General features: G+C 44.7%; 1 protein-coding gene across 1 annotated transcript in view; it reads left to right on the top strand.

Annotated features, from left to right (window-relative positions):
• Positions 1-12,571, top strand: part of tnmd (tenomodulin) — a 45,572-nt gene extending 33,001 nt beyond the window's left edge. The window contains exons 4-7 of the mRNA XM_061080289.1: positions 876-983; positions 6,892-7,051; positions 8,165-8,256; positions 12,362-12,571. Coding sequence (XP_060936272.1) covers positions 876-983; positions 6,892-7,051; positions 8,165-8,256; positions 12,362-12,571 — 570 coding nt within the window. The remainder of the gene's footprint in view (positions 1-875; positions 984-6,891; positions 7,052-8,164; positions 8,257-12,361) is intronic.
• Positions 12,572-17,992: the final 5,421 nt, after the last annotated feature.

Here is a 17,992-nt window from a genome sequence, read left to right as displayed (position 1 = left end):
ACAGCACCACGGAAAACGTAGAAAAAGCGCGCACATGATCAAGTTAACCGATTCAAAGGAGATGTCATAGCAGACCGTGTTACCGTAATTAAATTTAGATTGAATCAAGTCCATTTCCATGGACCCACTCGCACAATTTTCAGTTGATACAATTTGAAAGCAGCCGTGGCAGATGTAGATCCTGCCGTCTCTTCTAATACAGTATGCTGAATGAGCAGCTCGACTGCAGAAAAATACATTTGAAACAATCTGATCTGATGAAAGTCTTTCAGACTTAATCCAAGATATTTAACCGGAGTATTTTAGATTAACATCGAGTGGCAGCGAGGGAAAATGAAAAGATCTTTCTTGCCTTTCGAGGCTTTGTGTGTCAGAGTGAATAGAGCCACAGTCCACATGGTGGAGGATCATCAGTGGAGCTGAAGAGAGTGACTCCACACTTGACTGCGCAGATTAAGAGAGTGACAGGGACCTATGACTGGCTAATTCAATGGGGGCACTCTCTGTAGAAAACACTTCATTCTCAACAATGTCACTTGGCCCTGCTGTGCGATATATCCTACTGTTCAGTATTATTCAGCCGCCATGAAACACACGGGCCTTTTTCCCTCCATTCAGGCTAAAAGCAAGTCCTGCGTTGTGAGGGCCAAGGAGTCATCAATTTTATATACCATGCAAAAGGAAAGATCAAACCACACCTCACTCATTAGGTTTTAATTTCTGACTTTTTAAGAGCTTTGATTATGAGCAAAAAGCGGAGCGTTTTAAAACGATCGCCTCAGAGCTTATGGGATATTCACATCACAGAGAGCTGATGAATGATACATACATCTGAATTTCTGAGCAACCCTTCATTTCTTTTTCTTTTTTCAAAGGGAATCACTGGGATCCGCTTTGCCGAACATCAGAGGTGCTACATCAGGACCCAAACTAGGAAACTACCCACGGTGGCAGAGGTGGAAGCTGAGGACACCGAGTTGCTGGTACGCCTCCTCCCTCCGCCGTCTCTACCTCAGCCTCTCTAGTCCGACAGGGGCTGTCATGCATAGGGAGATAACCGGAGTAGAGCACTGTGAGCGCCACACAAATCCTCAGCCTGTCCGTCTTATCCTTTCACCCCCCACCCGTCTCACTGAAGAATAAACTGGGTTTGTGGTGCCTGTGAAACTGTCAGAGCTACCCACAAACCCACAGCCGCTTTGTGGCTCACATCAAATAGTGTTTGCTGTCAATCTTGAGCCAATATTAATTTTTAATCATCTCCTCCAAAGGCTCAACCCAAATAGCCTAAAGGGGGAAGGGTGCGAGAGAGGTCTGAGTGAGAGGTAGGCCATTAAAATGTTTTTTTTTTATTAAAAAAAAAGATGTTTTCTTTGTAAGAATTCACGAGGCTCCAACTATAGAGCGATTCATTTTCCTTCTCCGGGTTCTTCTCGTTGCATGTGAACTTCAGCGAAAGGAATGGGAGAAATTCAATCAATCAAAATTGCCAATTTTTCAGTGTCACAGTGCAATTCACTGAGTGAGTCGTATGTTCAAAGAGAAAATCCTTCTCTCGAATGTCTCTACTGCGAGCACACTCATTTACATTTCACATTGCAGCCGGGAAGAAGTGGCTGGCTCGCCGCTTCATTTTAAACAGAATAAGCCAATTGTCAGTCCAAGCGAAACCCACTCTCACACCCAAAAAAAACAAACAATGTGTTTTTTTTATTTCCTCTCATCTTCATAATGTCTGATCCATGTTTACAGATACTAATTGCCCAGACAGCACCATATGTCCATGCCGTTTCTCAATTATTTTACACATTGAAGACTAATTGCCTTTATTCACAGCTCCAAAGTGAATCATCGAAGGCCGGTAAAGTGACTTCGACTTTAGGGCTCATACTAAAAGTTCCGGGACCCTTTACTACGACTTCCACTGGTAAAATGATAATTCTGCACCTCGTTCAAAGAGATATGTTCAAAGGTTTCTTTAAAGATATACTATATAAAAATTCTTCATAAAAATCTTAAAATGACTTGTGTCACATGGCTAAGAAGAAGCACACAACTCCCATTATTCCTCGCTGCTTAACAATGTCAACAAACTGGGTATTTTGTTATTGTTTTAATTGGGAAACCCCTGCCCAGGTAAAGTTGTGAAAATCAGGCACCAAAACATGCAACTCAGTTTTAACTTTGTCCCTTCTCCTCCTGACAAACAAGGAATAATAGCCAACACATGTAGAAAGGTTCTAAATCTAATAAAACTCCTGGTTCTGAACACAATACATAAATAGGGTTTGCTGAAGTTATTGTGATTGACACCTGCGTTGCCAACACATAAAAAGAAACAGACCTGAAACATTCAAGGTTTACTCATAATTGGAAATTTCGTTATCTTATGGATTTCCCCATATTATTTTTCTACAAAAAAGAAAATATTTCACCCAGATCATATTGCAATATATATATGATGTAAATAAGACTGAGCTGAAATGCATATCAAAAAAATCCAATATGTGAACTCAATTATGAGGGTACTACACAAAAGATTTAGATATTCCTAGATAAATGTCTACTTATACTGTTCCTGCTTGAGCGCAGCCACCTGGAAGATGAACAAGCTCATATCTGTGCACAGGGACCTCATCTGTTCATAAACATGACACAGTGGGAATGATCTTCTCATCTAGTTCTCTGCAAGAAACCAAATAAACGCACCTCCCATGAATGTTGAACCAATTATTCAGTTCAGGTTTTCAAAATACAAAACAAATACCATACATCTCCTCTCCATCTCCTCTTAAAAGGAGATTATTTTTAGCACCACTCCTGTTTAGGCAGTACACCCCTGTGTGCTGCTGCAAGGATATTTTCACTACAAAAACAATGGAAAGCACAAGAGAAATACAGTCACTATCAGGGAAGAGGGGGCGCATCGAGGTAATAAACCGTGACCTTGGCTTGACCTCACAAAGGTCTGTCCTCGCAGCCCCTGATCCGTCCTCTCTGAAAATCCACCCACGTGTGACCCTGGACAAGATCAGCCCAGGTTCCTCCTCAGGTGGTGAAACACAAGAAGCTCACAGGGGTTAAAGCCAAGTGTTAATGGTTCCTAGCTTAACCCAGCCACAGGCTTTTAGGAGGGAGTGCTCAGAGCAGCGGCGCAGGCTCTAGAGCCGAGGTGAAAAAAACAATGGGGAAAAATCGTGGAAAAACTGCAAGCAGCTGATAAGGAAATGCAGCCCCAGCGAGGGAGAACCAGGTGACGAACATGAATTGTTTGCCAGGATTTTGTCCTCCCTTTTCAATTTGCCCTCCTCTATGAAACATCTGAGGGAGTAATCCCTGAGCTTCATTCCAGGTCCCCCAGTCTGACATGGAAATCGCCATCGTCCTCCCTCACACCCTTTGGCATTGTCGATGGAAGCTGCTTGCACCATTAAACAGCCACTTAATATGGATGACCAAAGCTCACCCAGCAACCCAGAAACCTCCCACTCAGACTGCCAACAGAAAAACAAGACACTGAGCCGCAACATTGCAGCAGAGGAAGTGAAAACACCAAAGTCCTGTAAGAACACAGCTGGGTTTAACTCGTGTTTGTCTGCATGACGATGTGAGCTGAGTTAGTGGCAGGGAGACAATTCTGAAAGTAAACAAACTGAACGTTTCTGTTGCTATAGCGTCTGACAAACTCGTTTATGTCAGTCACACAACTTTGCAAAGATTGTAGTGACTACTGCTACTATAAACTGACTGATGACGTAACTGCTAACATGCTACCCATGCTAATATTAGTTAGCTTCATTTTGTTATATTACATTACATTACATTTCATTTAGCTGACACTTTTGTCCAAAGCGACTTACATAAGTGCATTCAACCCCGAGGGTACAAACCAAGAAATACAAGAATCAAGAAAGTACAAGTTCTTTAAAAATAAAGCAAAACTACAAAATGCTATAAGTTAGTGCCATTTAAGTGCTACTAAATTGTTAGTTTCAAAAATTGTTAGTGTTTTTTTTTTTTTTTTTTTTTTTTTTTATTATTTTTTACTCAAGGTGTAGTCTGAAGAGGTGTGTTTTTAGTTTGCGGCGCAAGATGTGTAAACTTTCTGATGTCCGGATGTCGATGGGGAGCTCATTTTGTGTATTTGCACATTGATTAATTGATTATTTTTTACGTAGCTGTTTTTTAACTCTGACAGAATACATTTTAAGCAAATAAGCTACCATAGTTTCTCGGCCTTTAGGGCCTGGTCACACATTGGAATGCAGGAAAATGTCAAAGTTCACCAAAATTGAACTCGATGCTTCAAGAAGCTAATGTTTTATTCGCCTCCTTTTCTCGTTGTGGATCTGAATGGTGGAAAAAGCTACAAAATGTAGACTAGTCTTTACAGGGAAGATTTGGCAGCAATATTGACAGACAACCCAGCAGCCAATGCAGAGTTCACACATGTGTTTTGACAGAGGTAGCAAAGCTAACCCTAAAGACTGGTTTATACTCGCCGTTGGATCAGCTGGAGGCAAGAGGCTGCGAACAGGTCCGTCTCTGAACTGTGGAAAAAGCTAAGCTCCAAGATTGTTGTTTGTGTCTTTTTTTCCTTTGCCTTTGTTTGACAGTCTTTGTGTATATTTCTCTACTGCACCAGGTCTCGCGCCTCAAGCACGAGTATAAACGTGTTGCGGTCACAGATCGGGCGTGTGATGACCGGCCCGTCAAGCTCAACCTCGGCTTCATCAGTGCAGAAGTGGACATGGTTTAATTTATGCTTCTGTGCATTTAATCTTATTGAACAGTGATCGCAAGGTCTCCTACTGTGCACATGCTAAAGTGTCAGTAAATGTAAATGTGTTGATGCCATAAATTTCAATTGCAATAGAAAAACCACTCAAGAAACTGTTGGGTTTATAGATTTTTGCCGTGACTGAGGTTTCACTGCTCTTAACACCAGGGTTTTAGAGCCTTGAAGCAAGTCCTGTACCAGCTCTGTCACTGCACGTTGAATATGGGCGTTAGCTTGAATTCACCACCTGTTACTATGCATAACCCCCCCCCCACACACACACACTCCTGTTGGTGCCGGGCTGTGTAAGAAAGCTCGAGGGTATCGTAAGAAAATCTTAGTCGATCTGTGGCAAACATAGCAGCACTTTAAACAATGTGTCACATAGACAGTGTTCCCCCCCCCGCCCCCTTGGGACACGGTGGCGGGAGAGGCTAAATTCATTAACCGCAGCACAACTGCTGTGTAATTAACTTGTGCACTGTAGGCGTAAAGCAGACATAAACCAGGAGCAGGCCACACAAAACAAATTACCATCGCTCCCAAGGTCCAATACATGATGAAAAAAAGTTGCTTGTGTCCCAATAATACATCATTTGTCAAATGCGGATTTGGAAAAGCCTTTCGAGAGTGTGTATGAACTGGAAGACCATAATCATGTTGTCTTTGTGCTTGTCAACTGGCATTTAGAAATCCCTGCCCCCATGCTAAATTTCTGACCTTTACTATTTCCCCCCAGGCGCTCGCTTGGCTACAAGTTGCCGGAGTCGTTTCTAAAACTGCGAAGTCAAAGTCATGCTGTGAACCCCGTGTCGTGACCTCCGTTCACTTCGCAGAGAAGACTCACTCGGCTTCAGTGGTTAAGAGGTCCAATTAGAGAGTTGCTGTTTGTGTTCCTCAAGTTTGATTTTAATTTCTGCAACCACGGGATCCGCGAGTGCGCCGGCTCGACGCCAGAGCGGCCGCACCGCCGCTCCACCGCCGCCGGCCGAGACGACTCCTCCGAGTCATCATTAGTCCGCCGGCCGTCTCTTAAAAATTGAGAAGTGTGTCAGAAGCTCGGTTAAGCACCTCCCGCGCCCGGGCACAATCTTGGATGTGACAGGATGTGTCTGTCTTATTTTCTTTTTCAGGTCACAACTGTGCCGCTCGATGACAAACACCCAGCGAAATTCTAATTCGGGAAAGAGTGACAGTGGTGAATAGTGTGGGGGGGGGGGGGGCGGGGGGGGGCACGACCCAATATTAATGACTCTCGCTCCGACTGTAGCCCCAGGATTCTACGTCAAGCTTAACTAATGTGCAATTAAGCTTCAGACTGGGAGAAAATCACCTTGTAAAAACATTTGTCAAGTGAGCTGTTTTTCTGTTCTGGGTTTGCTAATTAACAAGGGAATGGGAAGAGCGGTTGGTTTGTGTATGTATTTACATATACATGAAGAAAATAAATATGTGCACTGTTAGGGGAGGGCATTACAAAAATCCCCTTCATACGTCTCTATTAGACAACACTGACATGTAGTCCCTATCATTAAGCAATAATAGTTTACTTTACAGCTCATGAACTACAGTATCAACAAATTAAGCCCACTGATAGTGCTGGCTGCCAAGTGAAGCATTGTGGCGGAGGGGGGGGGGGCAGGGCGGGAGGGGTGGGAGACGGACGGAGGGGGGAAGGGAGAGCGGGAGGAGAATGCAAGGCTTTATTGTGTCTGTCACATTAAACGATATTGCAGCCACACTCAGAGTAATGAAGACCACTTCTAAAGTCATTTAAAAGTCAAATCATCACTGTCTGTGAATTTCAATGATGTATAATGGAGAGAGCACGCCGGGGGCTTGAGGAGAGGGTGTGAGAGAGAGAGAGAGAGAGAGAGAGAGAGGGGAGGGAGTCAGGGCAGTGGGAGTCAGGAGTCAGGAAGTTGCCGCCCTCTCAAAGGACAGTGAGGTGAGAGATAAAACGATGAGGCTGGAGATGCTGCACGGCCCGAGGGAGCGGAGTGCAAACGCAGGACTCGGCCTGTGTGGGGCCCGAGCGTTTTAGCAAGCTCTGACATGCTATATAACACAGTGTGTGGTGTGTGTGTGTGTGTTTGTGTGTTTCCCAGCAGGTGAATGAGGCCGAGGTTGTGGACATGAAGGTGGAGGACTCCCATGTGTGGGTTCTTGAAGAGGAGCCCATCGTTAACCCGGACTTCCTCCTCGACTCCAAGATCTGGGAGATTTGCCAGAATCTGCCCATCCACTGGATCCACCCCTCCCCTCTGAGCGGTGAGAGCAGGGGGCACCTGTGCCTCTAAATGCAGACTATTAACACCCTCGCTGGAGGGCACCCCCCCCACACCGGCCGTACGCAGGTCCACCGAGGCTGCATGAGCTCCCGACCATATGAGCATCCAGCCTGTGTTTCTGTGTCTGTGTGTTGAGAAAGTTGAGAGACTGATGGTCGGTGATGAAAACAGCATTTAGCTCCTTCACTCAGTTAAAAGCTTCACTAAAACAGTGTGAAGTTAAAGTAAAAGTTCAGGTCAGCAAAATGTACTGAAACATCTCATGATGCAGAGTGCGGCTTTAAAAATGTTTTGATAATTATCATCAATTTGTTTAAACTATTACATGGAGCTAACTTTAAGTTATTATGATTATATTGTGATTATCTTATCTTTCTCACTTCAAAACAATACCCACCTTCCTATCGTATAAATTACTTAGCTTCTGAATCCTTGATGTCTGTTTTTCTCAACTCACACTCCAGTTAGATAATTTTTAAAGCTGTAATTAATGTTTTTATAATCATAAATTTATTTTGACAATATAAAAACAATGTGATGAAGTGATCATTCTCAGTGATGAACCTACAGAGAATCATCACATTAATCCAGAGAATAAGGAATTCGTGCTTTCAGATCAAACTAAAATGTAAAATTAATTCCGAGGTACCAGTTGACTTTTTCTAAGTTTTAAGAAAAGTTTTCTTAGAACTGAAAAATAGACCAAAACAACCTTGATGAGAGGATGTGGGGGATTTTTGCACCATTTTCAAAAAGTGAAATGTTAATCTCCACCGACCGAGTGGAATGAAAGGAAAATATTTATCTTTGAAATGTAGAAGAGTAAAGGTATATCTATGTCTTCAGTAAATTAGAACTACCTAATTCAACTGAACTACAGTAGTTGAGAAAATGTATTTTTTAACATTCACTAATTAGCTTTGGGTTGTATGATGTGTGTGCAGCAGGTTCATTCCTAGACAGAATCTTGGATCGAAATTCAGCCTATTTCTCTTTAATGAGAATCTACAAGCTTTCTCATTTTTACATCACACAAGAGGAATAAAAAAAACGGTTGCAAGCCCATAAACATTTCTCTTTCTTGTGTGTTCAGACGTTGAGATGGAAAATGTGGACGCGCCCGACGCCGAGGTCACAGGCCGCTTCGCCCGGGACGTCCTGGACCACCCGGCCGTCAACGACTACGTGAGTTCAGGACCCTCAGCGCCACGTCATCCCTCAGCGCCGCGGCACCAGATACAGTAGAGCGACTTCAATCAGTCCCGGCTCTGCCACAACTCTCGCTGCATATAAATTGCTCACTAATTGATGTTAAAACTGACTTTGTGCACCAGAGGGCAGAGCAATTGCTCTATATATCTATTTAAGTAAGGCCAGTTCATTGAAGACTCCCTTTATGTGTCTCCATTAATTGAGAGGAATATCCAGTCTTTCAAAGGCAGCAACTTGAGCCTTACAGCAGCCGTTTGAGCCTTTTTCACTTCCCCCCCTTTTTTTTTTTTTTTGAGGCGGTAGAACGCACTGCACAAAGACTCTCTCAAGGTCGCTCACTGCAGCACAGACAAGTTATTTAGAAGGTTTTAATTATCAAAACCTGCAAAATGAGCCGAAAGTCCTGGTGTTGTGTTTTGGTGTCGTGCGTGTGAACCCCTCAGTATTGTGTGATTAATTATCCCTGACGGAGGGACAATCACATAAAGCAGCACTTTACGCAGGAGTTGTTCTCCTCGGTGACACGAGCGGTTGCACGGTAAAGATACCGCGACCGAACGGCTCTGCACCGACATCCCATGCACAAGCACGTACACACACACACGTACACACACGCAGCACTTACAGGTGAATAGCCACTAAAGCTAAATTCAAGGATAATGAGTAGGCTCCGGTCTGCGAGAGACATGCAGAGGAATGAGACGTCCTTTAATGTTGACATTTATCAGAAACCACCCGCCACTCAACTCCTCGGTTTCCCCCTCCGCTGCTCCGTCTTCTCCCTTCATCGTGTGCGGCGGGAGATGCGACGCCGTGCAATTAAAACATACCAGGGGGATGAAAAACCTGGCTCCCCCCTTTTGAAACGCTCTGCCTCTATATCAGCTGAGTAATGCATACCGCTGCAATCCATCCCAGCCACACATCCAGGCGCTGTTTGTGGGTCCGGCGATAACAAAGGCCTTTGTGGCCGAGCGGAGGGCAGGCAGCGGTCTGTAATTGGGAGTCTGAACTCTCGTCCGTGCCAGTAGGACGCCAAACCTCGGCTCATGTAAATGTGACGGCACACACAGGCTGCTGCTCACACCTTTCCCTGTCATCACACATCCTCCCTGATAGCACAATCACACACACACACACACACACGTAGACCCATTAAAAACCCGCCCTCCCTTCATCTGCATTTCTTAATTCTGAATTTCAATGTCACGCCTCCATATGGCGCTCGCTCATGAAGCAGCACAATCATTCGAGTCCTTGTGACAGCGGCTGACAGATATATGGAGCTGACCTTTGCCACAGCTGCCATGTCAGGGTGCAGGGTCTATCAAAGTTGGCCCTGGAAATTTCAAACTGAATAACTACCATGTGACACGGCTGACACGACGGCGCCACCGTCCTTGACCCATATAGCAGGGCCGGGCTTCCAATAGGAGTTAACCCAGCACACATACACATGTTAACTTGCAGAGTGCGAGTTCCTGCCTGCCTGTAGGTGTTGGTGTCGTGTGAAGCATTCTCACAAACCTGTGGGAGAAATGTTCAGGGTCACGCTTCGTTCATAGCCGAGGTGCTAAAAGCGGAAGGATTCAAATGCGTGAATGCAGGAGCTGTATGTGCCTCCGGAGGCTTCTTTACACTCAAGCTAAAGCCCCTTATCACTGTGGTAAAGCAGCAGAGTTTACTGAAGTACACGACTATCTCCTGATTCAATTATATCCCATTTCATTGTCATTCCTGCTCAGTGTATAGAGCAGCAAAAGCCAGATGGAAATCTGAGATCAGGACATGAAGCAGAGCATTTCATGTGAGCCACTGTCCTGTGTGTCTACACTGAGAGAAAGAAAAGAAAGAAACTGCCCTGTTTGAATACAAAGCAGCGTAGGAAATGTTATCGCTACAGTTTGGATCACCAGAATGAATGTGATGAGCTCTGCCACCAGATTTAATAACACATGTGCTTCAAGCTCATGAAAAGCGGTGATCAGCGGGTGTGAAGTAACACCAACAAGTGTGGAGATCAGAGGAGTCGTGCTTTGATTCGTTATATCTTATTGAACGGCTGACGCGGGGTTTCTACTTCGCAGACTCACTCATATCCAGTGCTTCACATTATGCACGGGGGCGTGTGTGTGCGACTGTGCGTGTGCGTCTGTGTTTGCATGTGCACACGTGAGCCCGAGCCTGTGTGATGAAATCAGATGCAGCGAGGAGGTAATGGCTTTTTGCTCTTCATTAATGCTGCTTGTTTGTGAGTGACTGCCTCAGATTTCCCAAGGTGAACCATTCTTATCACCGCGGCATCCCACTGGAGACGGCAACTCGACGCCGGAGTGATGAATATGTAGCCTCCGTTTTAAAAAGGATAGCTCTGATTAATTGTCTTTAAGTTACAATGCTGCCCATTGGCTGTTTGTTCCCGATAAACACTGCGTCATTTGAATAAAGAATTTTTTCCTCATTTTCCGGAGCTCCGGATTCGGCGACGTCCCGGTTTCGGGCTGCGAGGAGCAGATAAGATTATCGTCGGTCCATTGACAGCTTTCGTGTTGTTTCCATAACAGATTGTTGCCTGGGAGCTGATGACCTGAAACTTGACTGAAACAATAAATCATTAAAAGCCTACCTGGGCTTGTCATAGTAATAAATCACACCCCGGCTCTCCCAGATAGCATCTGTCCCTCCCTCCCCATGTGTTTTAAGTATGTTACCCGAGCGCGTAATTTTTACTCACTACATCATAACATCAAATGCATGTGGTTAGTTGTTGTCATGCATGTGGTAGATGTGTTGTTTTATGGATACAGTCCACTTGCTGCAACAGAAAACAAATACAAAGCAGTGGAAAAGACGTCTCTGACTTATGGATTGAATGCAAGAAAAACCCCAATTCCCACCCTCGGTGTAGCAGGGGACGCGGGGGGGGACTCAGCCATGTGCTCCTGCGGGTCCTGTCCTCTTAAACGATTCCCACACATTTCCTTTTTCCCCACAGTGGATGTGTTTTGTTCTGCACCGCTGCGTGGAGCTGAGTCATTGTGAGAGAGCGCTGGCAGAGAACGATGCCAGCTTGTTCTGGGATGTGAAGTCAGCACCGGGCCGGCGTCTCCCGGATCCGAGCGGTTTAACGAGACAGCGCCGGATCGTCCCCGAGGATCCATTTACTAAAAAAGAGATTGAAATGTGGTCAAACGCTCGCTGAGGGCAGCGGCCGCCTCCACTCGCGCCCGCTGAATTAAGTGGCACTCCTCCGAACCCCTATTTCGGGGGGGGTTGCTCTCGATCAAAGACGTGGCCCTGTGAGTCTACGAGGGCACGAACCAACCGGCACAATGGAAAAAATCCGAGGGGCCATTAATTCCACCCAATTTACCTTTCGTTTAGGTTTCATCCGGCCTCTCGATAAATTCAGAGGCAGCCGGCGAGAGCAAATGAAAGAATCCTTGTTAGGCGATCATTACTCTGCTAATTGCTTCAGGAATGTGCCGTGCACTTAAAGTCAAGCTCAGTGGGAGGACGCCAAGACGTGGGGAGGCAGTGCGGCCGATTTTGGTGGCGAGCGAGGGCTCTGGTCCAGGAAGGAGGTCAGAGATGAAAGAGAAAGAGTAATTATGCTCGTAACTACGACGTTAGACCTGCTTTGACTGAACAGAGTTCCCGAGGAGAGGCAGTGAATGCTTGGATTCAGGGAGGAGGCATTGTGCGGCTGCCAGTCGTGCTACCTCCGCTATAATAGAAAGGTCAAGGGTGTTATATCATGTTTTATGCTCCTCCAGCTCCAATCCAGCTCGCCCATTCTCACCGCTATCTCTATCTCTGTGTCACAGTCGTCGAGCAGGACGCGGCTTTGCATTTTCACAGACGTCTCCTCCTGATCTTTTCACTCTTGTTTGGGGTTTTATGTATATTGTGCTGACATACAGCCAGAGCAGCCTCATCAATTCCCTCCTCCTCCTCCTCCTCTTCCTCCTCCTCCTCCTCCTCCTCCTTGTCTTCTCCTGCCCTTGCCTGTGGAGGACTGACATTTGTCATGTGTGAAACGGTAACCCCCTGCCCCTTGCTCCTGTGTCCTCTGCAGAGAGAAGTGGGATTCGAGCTGGAGAACCACCTGGACGACAACGGCTACTGCTGCCAGCACTGTCGCCGTGGTTACCGCTTCTGCCGCCGCTACTTCGAGCCCCTGGGCGGCTTCAACCCGTGGCCGTACTACTACCAAGGGGGTCGGGTCGTCTGTCAGATCGTCATGCCGTGCAACTGGTGGATCGCCCGTATGCTGGGCAGGGTCTGAGGTGGTGGTGGGGGGGGGGGGCCGTCTGGGATTTAAAGTGTTTGTGTCGTGGAAGGAGCAAATTCTCCTCTTTGACAAATATATACCAGACCACTTGTGGGACCAAAGCAGCCCATCGCACACGATTATTATCCAATCTGAAAGTGGGGCCCATTGAGCATTAGTCAGTCTAAAGCGTCTAAATGGCTTTTGAAGTGTTTAGAGGAAAGGTCTGTGGCCGTCTGCAGCTGTCTCATCTTCTCTGCTTATCTACCTGTTTGTTCCCCTCGCTGTTTGATCCCGGTCAATTGGTGTAATTTGCTTTGGAAGACGTCACCTTGAACCAATCTGCTCTAAGACTCTCTGTCTTCCCGCTGTTGTGCTTCATGTTTTATTCCATAGGATGTTTTCTACATATTCTGCAGTGTATCACCATGTACATACAGTACAACTATATATATTAAACATAGTGTGTGTGGTGCTTTCATAGTAGACATTAACTCTTGTGTTCTTTTGTGATATTCTTTACTCTTGCTATTCCTCTGTTTACCAACCACTAGATACACACAAATAATTAAGTTGTCACAGTAACTTGCTGAGTTCGCGCAGCACTTCCTCGCCGCACGCTCGAATCGTGTTATAAATTATGTAAAACTTAGATACAATGTGACACCGGGTACAAGAACATAATATTATACTCATAAAATATGCGAAAAATATATTAAACGTGTCAAACATGAGACAAAATCAAGAAAAAAGGTAATAAAAAAGGAATAATACTTGACCAAGCCTGCATCATTATAATTCTGTTCCGTCTCCTCTGTTCTTGGTCTCATGTTACACTGCACACGGAGGTACAGTATGATGTAAGGTGCACAGACCTCAGTTGTCTTCTTTGATTCACTCACTCTGTTGTTTGTCCTCCGTTGTGTTTCGATGCTTTACCCCAGTGAGTCTGTTTCTCCTCTGCCGAGACCATATCGTCTCTACCACCACATCTCAATCTGTCGCGCCGGGAGAAAACCACTCACATCTGTAACTAACAGATAAGCAGGTGAGGACGACGTGTGTAACTGATGCTGTGTCATCATAGGAAGCTGCGTAAATGCCCGAGAGTATTCCAGCCAGATATTCAGAAGTAAAGACAACAACAAAAAAATGTAGCGCTGTTGTCAAATGCTGCTTTTGCTCCTATCTCTCTCTTGATTTTCATTCCGGCTAAAACACTAATGAATCATCTCAGTTGTCGTGTGAAACAATGACACAAACTTGTTGCCCCCGAGTGTTTGTGTGTATTCGAATCTGACTCATGCGATCGATAGAAAAAGACAAATGTTTCCCCACAGCTCATTAGTAAACATCTAGTGGCATATTCAAAAAGTTGTGACGAGAAAAAAAACATTGATTTTATTGTTTACATTTAATAACCTGAGACTCTCTTGTATCTAATGCATAACAATGCTTTGTGTACAGTGATAAGGAAGCATCTCGCCTGCTGAGTAAACCTGGAGGACGACTGCTGTTGGTTCAGTGTGATAATAATGTCGGTAATATCAATAATATTTGGCAGAGAATTGGATTTTGGGTGAAACATATTAGTGTATGTAAATGTTTTATGGATGTGCTCATAAATGGAGTTCAGCCTTCGCCCATATTGTTATTTTTTAAATCAATAATGCCAATGGCCCCGAGCAACATGTCAAGCAAAAAAAATAGTGGCATGAGTTAACAAATGCAATAATTGCAAACATGCCTCAAATAAACTGACAAGTGCGCTGCAAAGCCCCGGAGGCAGTTCTAAAAAGTTCATGATAATCAGTGTTTATAGAATTCATTTCTTATTATTTCTCACATCAAGAAAGTCCTGTGTTTATTAAAAAGGATGCTTGTCGTTCTGTTGATGCCGAGCTCCCACACACCAAAACATTTGGAAATAGTGTGAAGTGTTAGTTGTCTATCTGCCGAGGTCTCTGCGGACTCCGAGGACTCATTTGTGTAGTTGTGAGAGTAAATTGCTGTGGAAGAACCTGAGAGTGGTCGGCTCACCCTGACTGGAGAGGCTGATACAGAAATTACCGCCGGCTCCCTGAGAGCTCCTCATGCCTGTTGGGATAAAAAGTCCAATATTAAGCGTGAAAGTCAAACTTTGAAATCACAGTCGTGTCACAATTAAAAATCATCGTGGAGTCGACCCAGAAAGACGCTGGATGGTGATGATGCTGCCACTGGCACGAGCGTAGAGGGGCCTCAAAGAGGGCACCTCCTCCGGTGTGCCTCCTGGAGAGAAGGTGCCCTTTTTCTGGGTTCCATAAATAAATAAATAAATTTGTTTTTGCACAGAGCCAGCCCTGCCTGCCAATAAACTTTTTTTTAAGTCAAAATCTAAGTTTACGATTTCAGGTCAGGAGATCAGTGGTCCTTGGAGATGCCCTCCCTCCATCCTGCCTCCATCCTGCTTCCTTTTCAAGGACAGACATCAATTCCAGAAGATGTGCATGATATTGAGTCCGGGAGTTTGACTTTCACATTTGAAGAACGCAGCAGGAGATTGTGCGGGTCAGATACGTCCGGGAAAATGTCTGGAAAATGCTACTGAGGAAATCTGTTCTTTTTGTTCAGAGCACACAGTAACCGAAAACTCTTGAATCTTATCTCATTTTTGCCAATTCGACGTCTCCGTTGGCATCTTCTACATTAAATTCTTTTGGGGGTTTTCTTTTCAGTTCTTAGTCCGTCGTGTGTTATCAACATTTTCCAGCCGCATTCTCACATGGTCTCATTGGATGTTTTCAGATATTTTATAATGGGGCTGCCAGGAAAAGTTCAGGAAACTTTCAGAAGAAACTGACTCGGACATTCGCCTTCTCACATACATCCTGACCAGAAACATTTTGGGTCTTGACCTCAGTGCTTGAGCCTGAAAGCAGCCGCAGCTTGATGAGTGGACATCGTGTTGCCAAAAATCAAATCATTTCACTTTTACATCGATATTTATGAGGAATTGAACAGTGATTGGCAACAAAGTCCAGTTTATTTGCTGGAACTAATCCTCAGAGTAAATGTTACATGAAGCCCTTTACCAGTAATTTGAAAATCAATGTAATGTGCTGCAGATATATTTGTCCCATTAAGATCAAGCATGTTGACTGGGCTCCTCTGGTGTCTATGGGTGCGTACAGAACTAATGGACTTCACCAATAACTGCATAATGTTGATTGTAGGTTCCTGATAACTGATCTTAATAACCCCTCATTCTACTGGTCGCGGGGGGGGGATGGAGGTCGTAGATCACCATCAGTGACAGCCCTGCGACAGGCCGCCTCCCTCTGCTGTGACAGGAAGGCTGAGCAGATTCATGGTTGTGAAAAATGAACAGTGTATCTAAGTCCTTGGGAGAGGGGAGGAGGAGGGGGGGGGGGGTGTTGTAGTCTTAGTTGTCACAGTCGCCTCAGCAACGGAGCAAATGCATCCCCCCCCCCCCCCCATTACTCAGTATGGGAGGGGGCGGACTTTCTCTTCTAATGTCTCTGTCGCCACTTTTAGTCTTTACAAAGATGAACTTAGCGTCAAGCGGTTTTCAAACGATTCTGTTTGAGTTCGTGTAGAAAAAGACGATCATGCTGTTCACGGCATGATTGTTCACTCCAGACTAATATTACTACCACTACACCAGGTACCTGCTGGGACAATAAGCACCACTAGAGCCTGTGCGTGACATAAATAGGTGCATGGCCTTAGCAGACGGTTGTAGCGAGGCCGGTTCATTTCATCCAACTTGCAGTTTGTCGTTGTAGACTTTGAAACCGGCCTTGTGGACACGGAGCGCCGCCGCCATCAGGTGTAATTATCCAAATCATATTGTGGCGTTTCGTAAGGTCGTTTCATTTATATGAAGTATTTGTCCTCGTTTCACCCTGAAGACCAGCTGCAGCCTGCGATCCTCTACTTTTTCAGACTTCATAATATTTTTAGACATAGAATTCCAAATACGAAATATCTGCTCTTATAATAACTATTTCCTGCCCTTATCCACCCAATTATGCACTTATGTTGATGCCTTCTTGGTTTTCAAACCACTCTCAGTCTAACAACCCCCAGACCCAACACCAATTATATATCTCTTCAAGTCGGCCGTATCCCTTATAAACTCTGTCGGCTGTAATAGTAGTAGTAGAAGAAGTAGTGGTTGTTTTATTACGTCTGCAAAGGAGGTTATGTTTTCACCCCGGTTTGTGTCTGAAAAATTGCCCAAAAACTAGCGGACAGGTTGTCACGATACCTATTGGAAGGATGCATTATGGAGTCAAGGAAGAATCCATTTAATATTGGTCGAGATCCAGATCAGGTGACAGATCCCATAGTAAAATTGTGAGAAAGGACATTTTACCCACGTTTTCGTTGATTTCTCAGAGAGTAGCTGATTTGGTGCAAATCCAAATAAAAATCCAGATCTAGTGAATGTAAGTGTGGTTTCATTATGGGACTGTTGGACCTTGGTTGAGGTTTGGACTCTATACAGGTACATAGAGCAATGGAAAGCTTTGCCTACATAGGATGGTGAACCTCAACAGTGTATGCTAATAAAAACAATGATTTATATTAATACATTATGCAGTTAATAATGTAGCTTGTATTGCAACATACTCATTCCAAGGATATCTTCATTAATCTTAATGCCTTTTTAAAATTGAGCCTCTCTATCATCCTCCACAGATCCCTGCAGCTGCATATGTGTGACAGAACAAATTGTATCACACGCATGTTAAAAAGAACATCGATGTCTTGGTACCCAGTACACAAATCTCCAGAGGTCATTGAAAGCACCTTGAGGACAGACGTGGAATGGAATCTACAGCACGAAAAAGAAACTGCCGTTCTCCACGTGGTTTGCATCCGGGGTTCATGGTTTGTTTTCCACATTCACAGTCTCATATGATGCAACAAAAAAAAGTGATATTTAGCAAATTAGTTTATTCAAAGGGATCTTTGGTGGATTCATTTAAAGAGTGTGAGGAGCCAATGAGAAAATCCAAGTCAGTGATTTTTTTTTTCCTTCTGAGAATTTCAAAACCCTGAACTGCTCAAAATCAAATCATCTTTGATTATTAATGTCTGGCTTTTTAAAAACCCATCCATCCACATAAAAAGGAAGTTAATTTGCATTCCTCCCATGGATGAAGTGGTTCAATACTGTCTACATTAGATATGAAGCAAATCTGCCACAGTGATCTACTCTCTTCTAGGCTGAGTGAAAGAATATATCATTTCAGATGAAGCCCTGCACGATCGTCCACATGCATTTTACCCGCTGTCGGGGAAACACCCCCCCCTCCAGCACTTGTTTATCGTGGTTTTGATGAGAAGAGGAACGATTGCTCTGCAGGATAAACACCCCGGATCGGAGCAGATACCGGGTTCAGCCCCGTCCAGAGGGTTTCGCCT

Source organism: Limanda limanda, chromosome 10 (genome assembly GCF_963576545.1).
Source record: "Limanda limanda chromosome 10, fLimLim1.1, whole genome shotgun sequence".
Classification (NCBI taxonomy): Eukaryota; Metazoa; Chordata; class Actinopteri; order Pleuronectiformes; family Pleuronectidae; genus Limanda; species Limanda limanda.
Note: the sequence above shows the minus strand (reverse complement) of the source record. Positions and strands in the feature narration are given on the sequence as shown.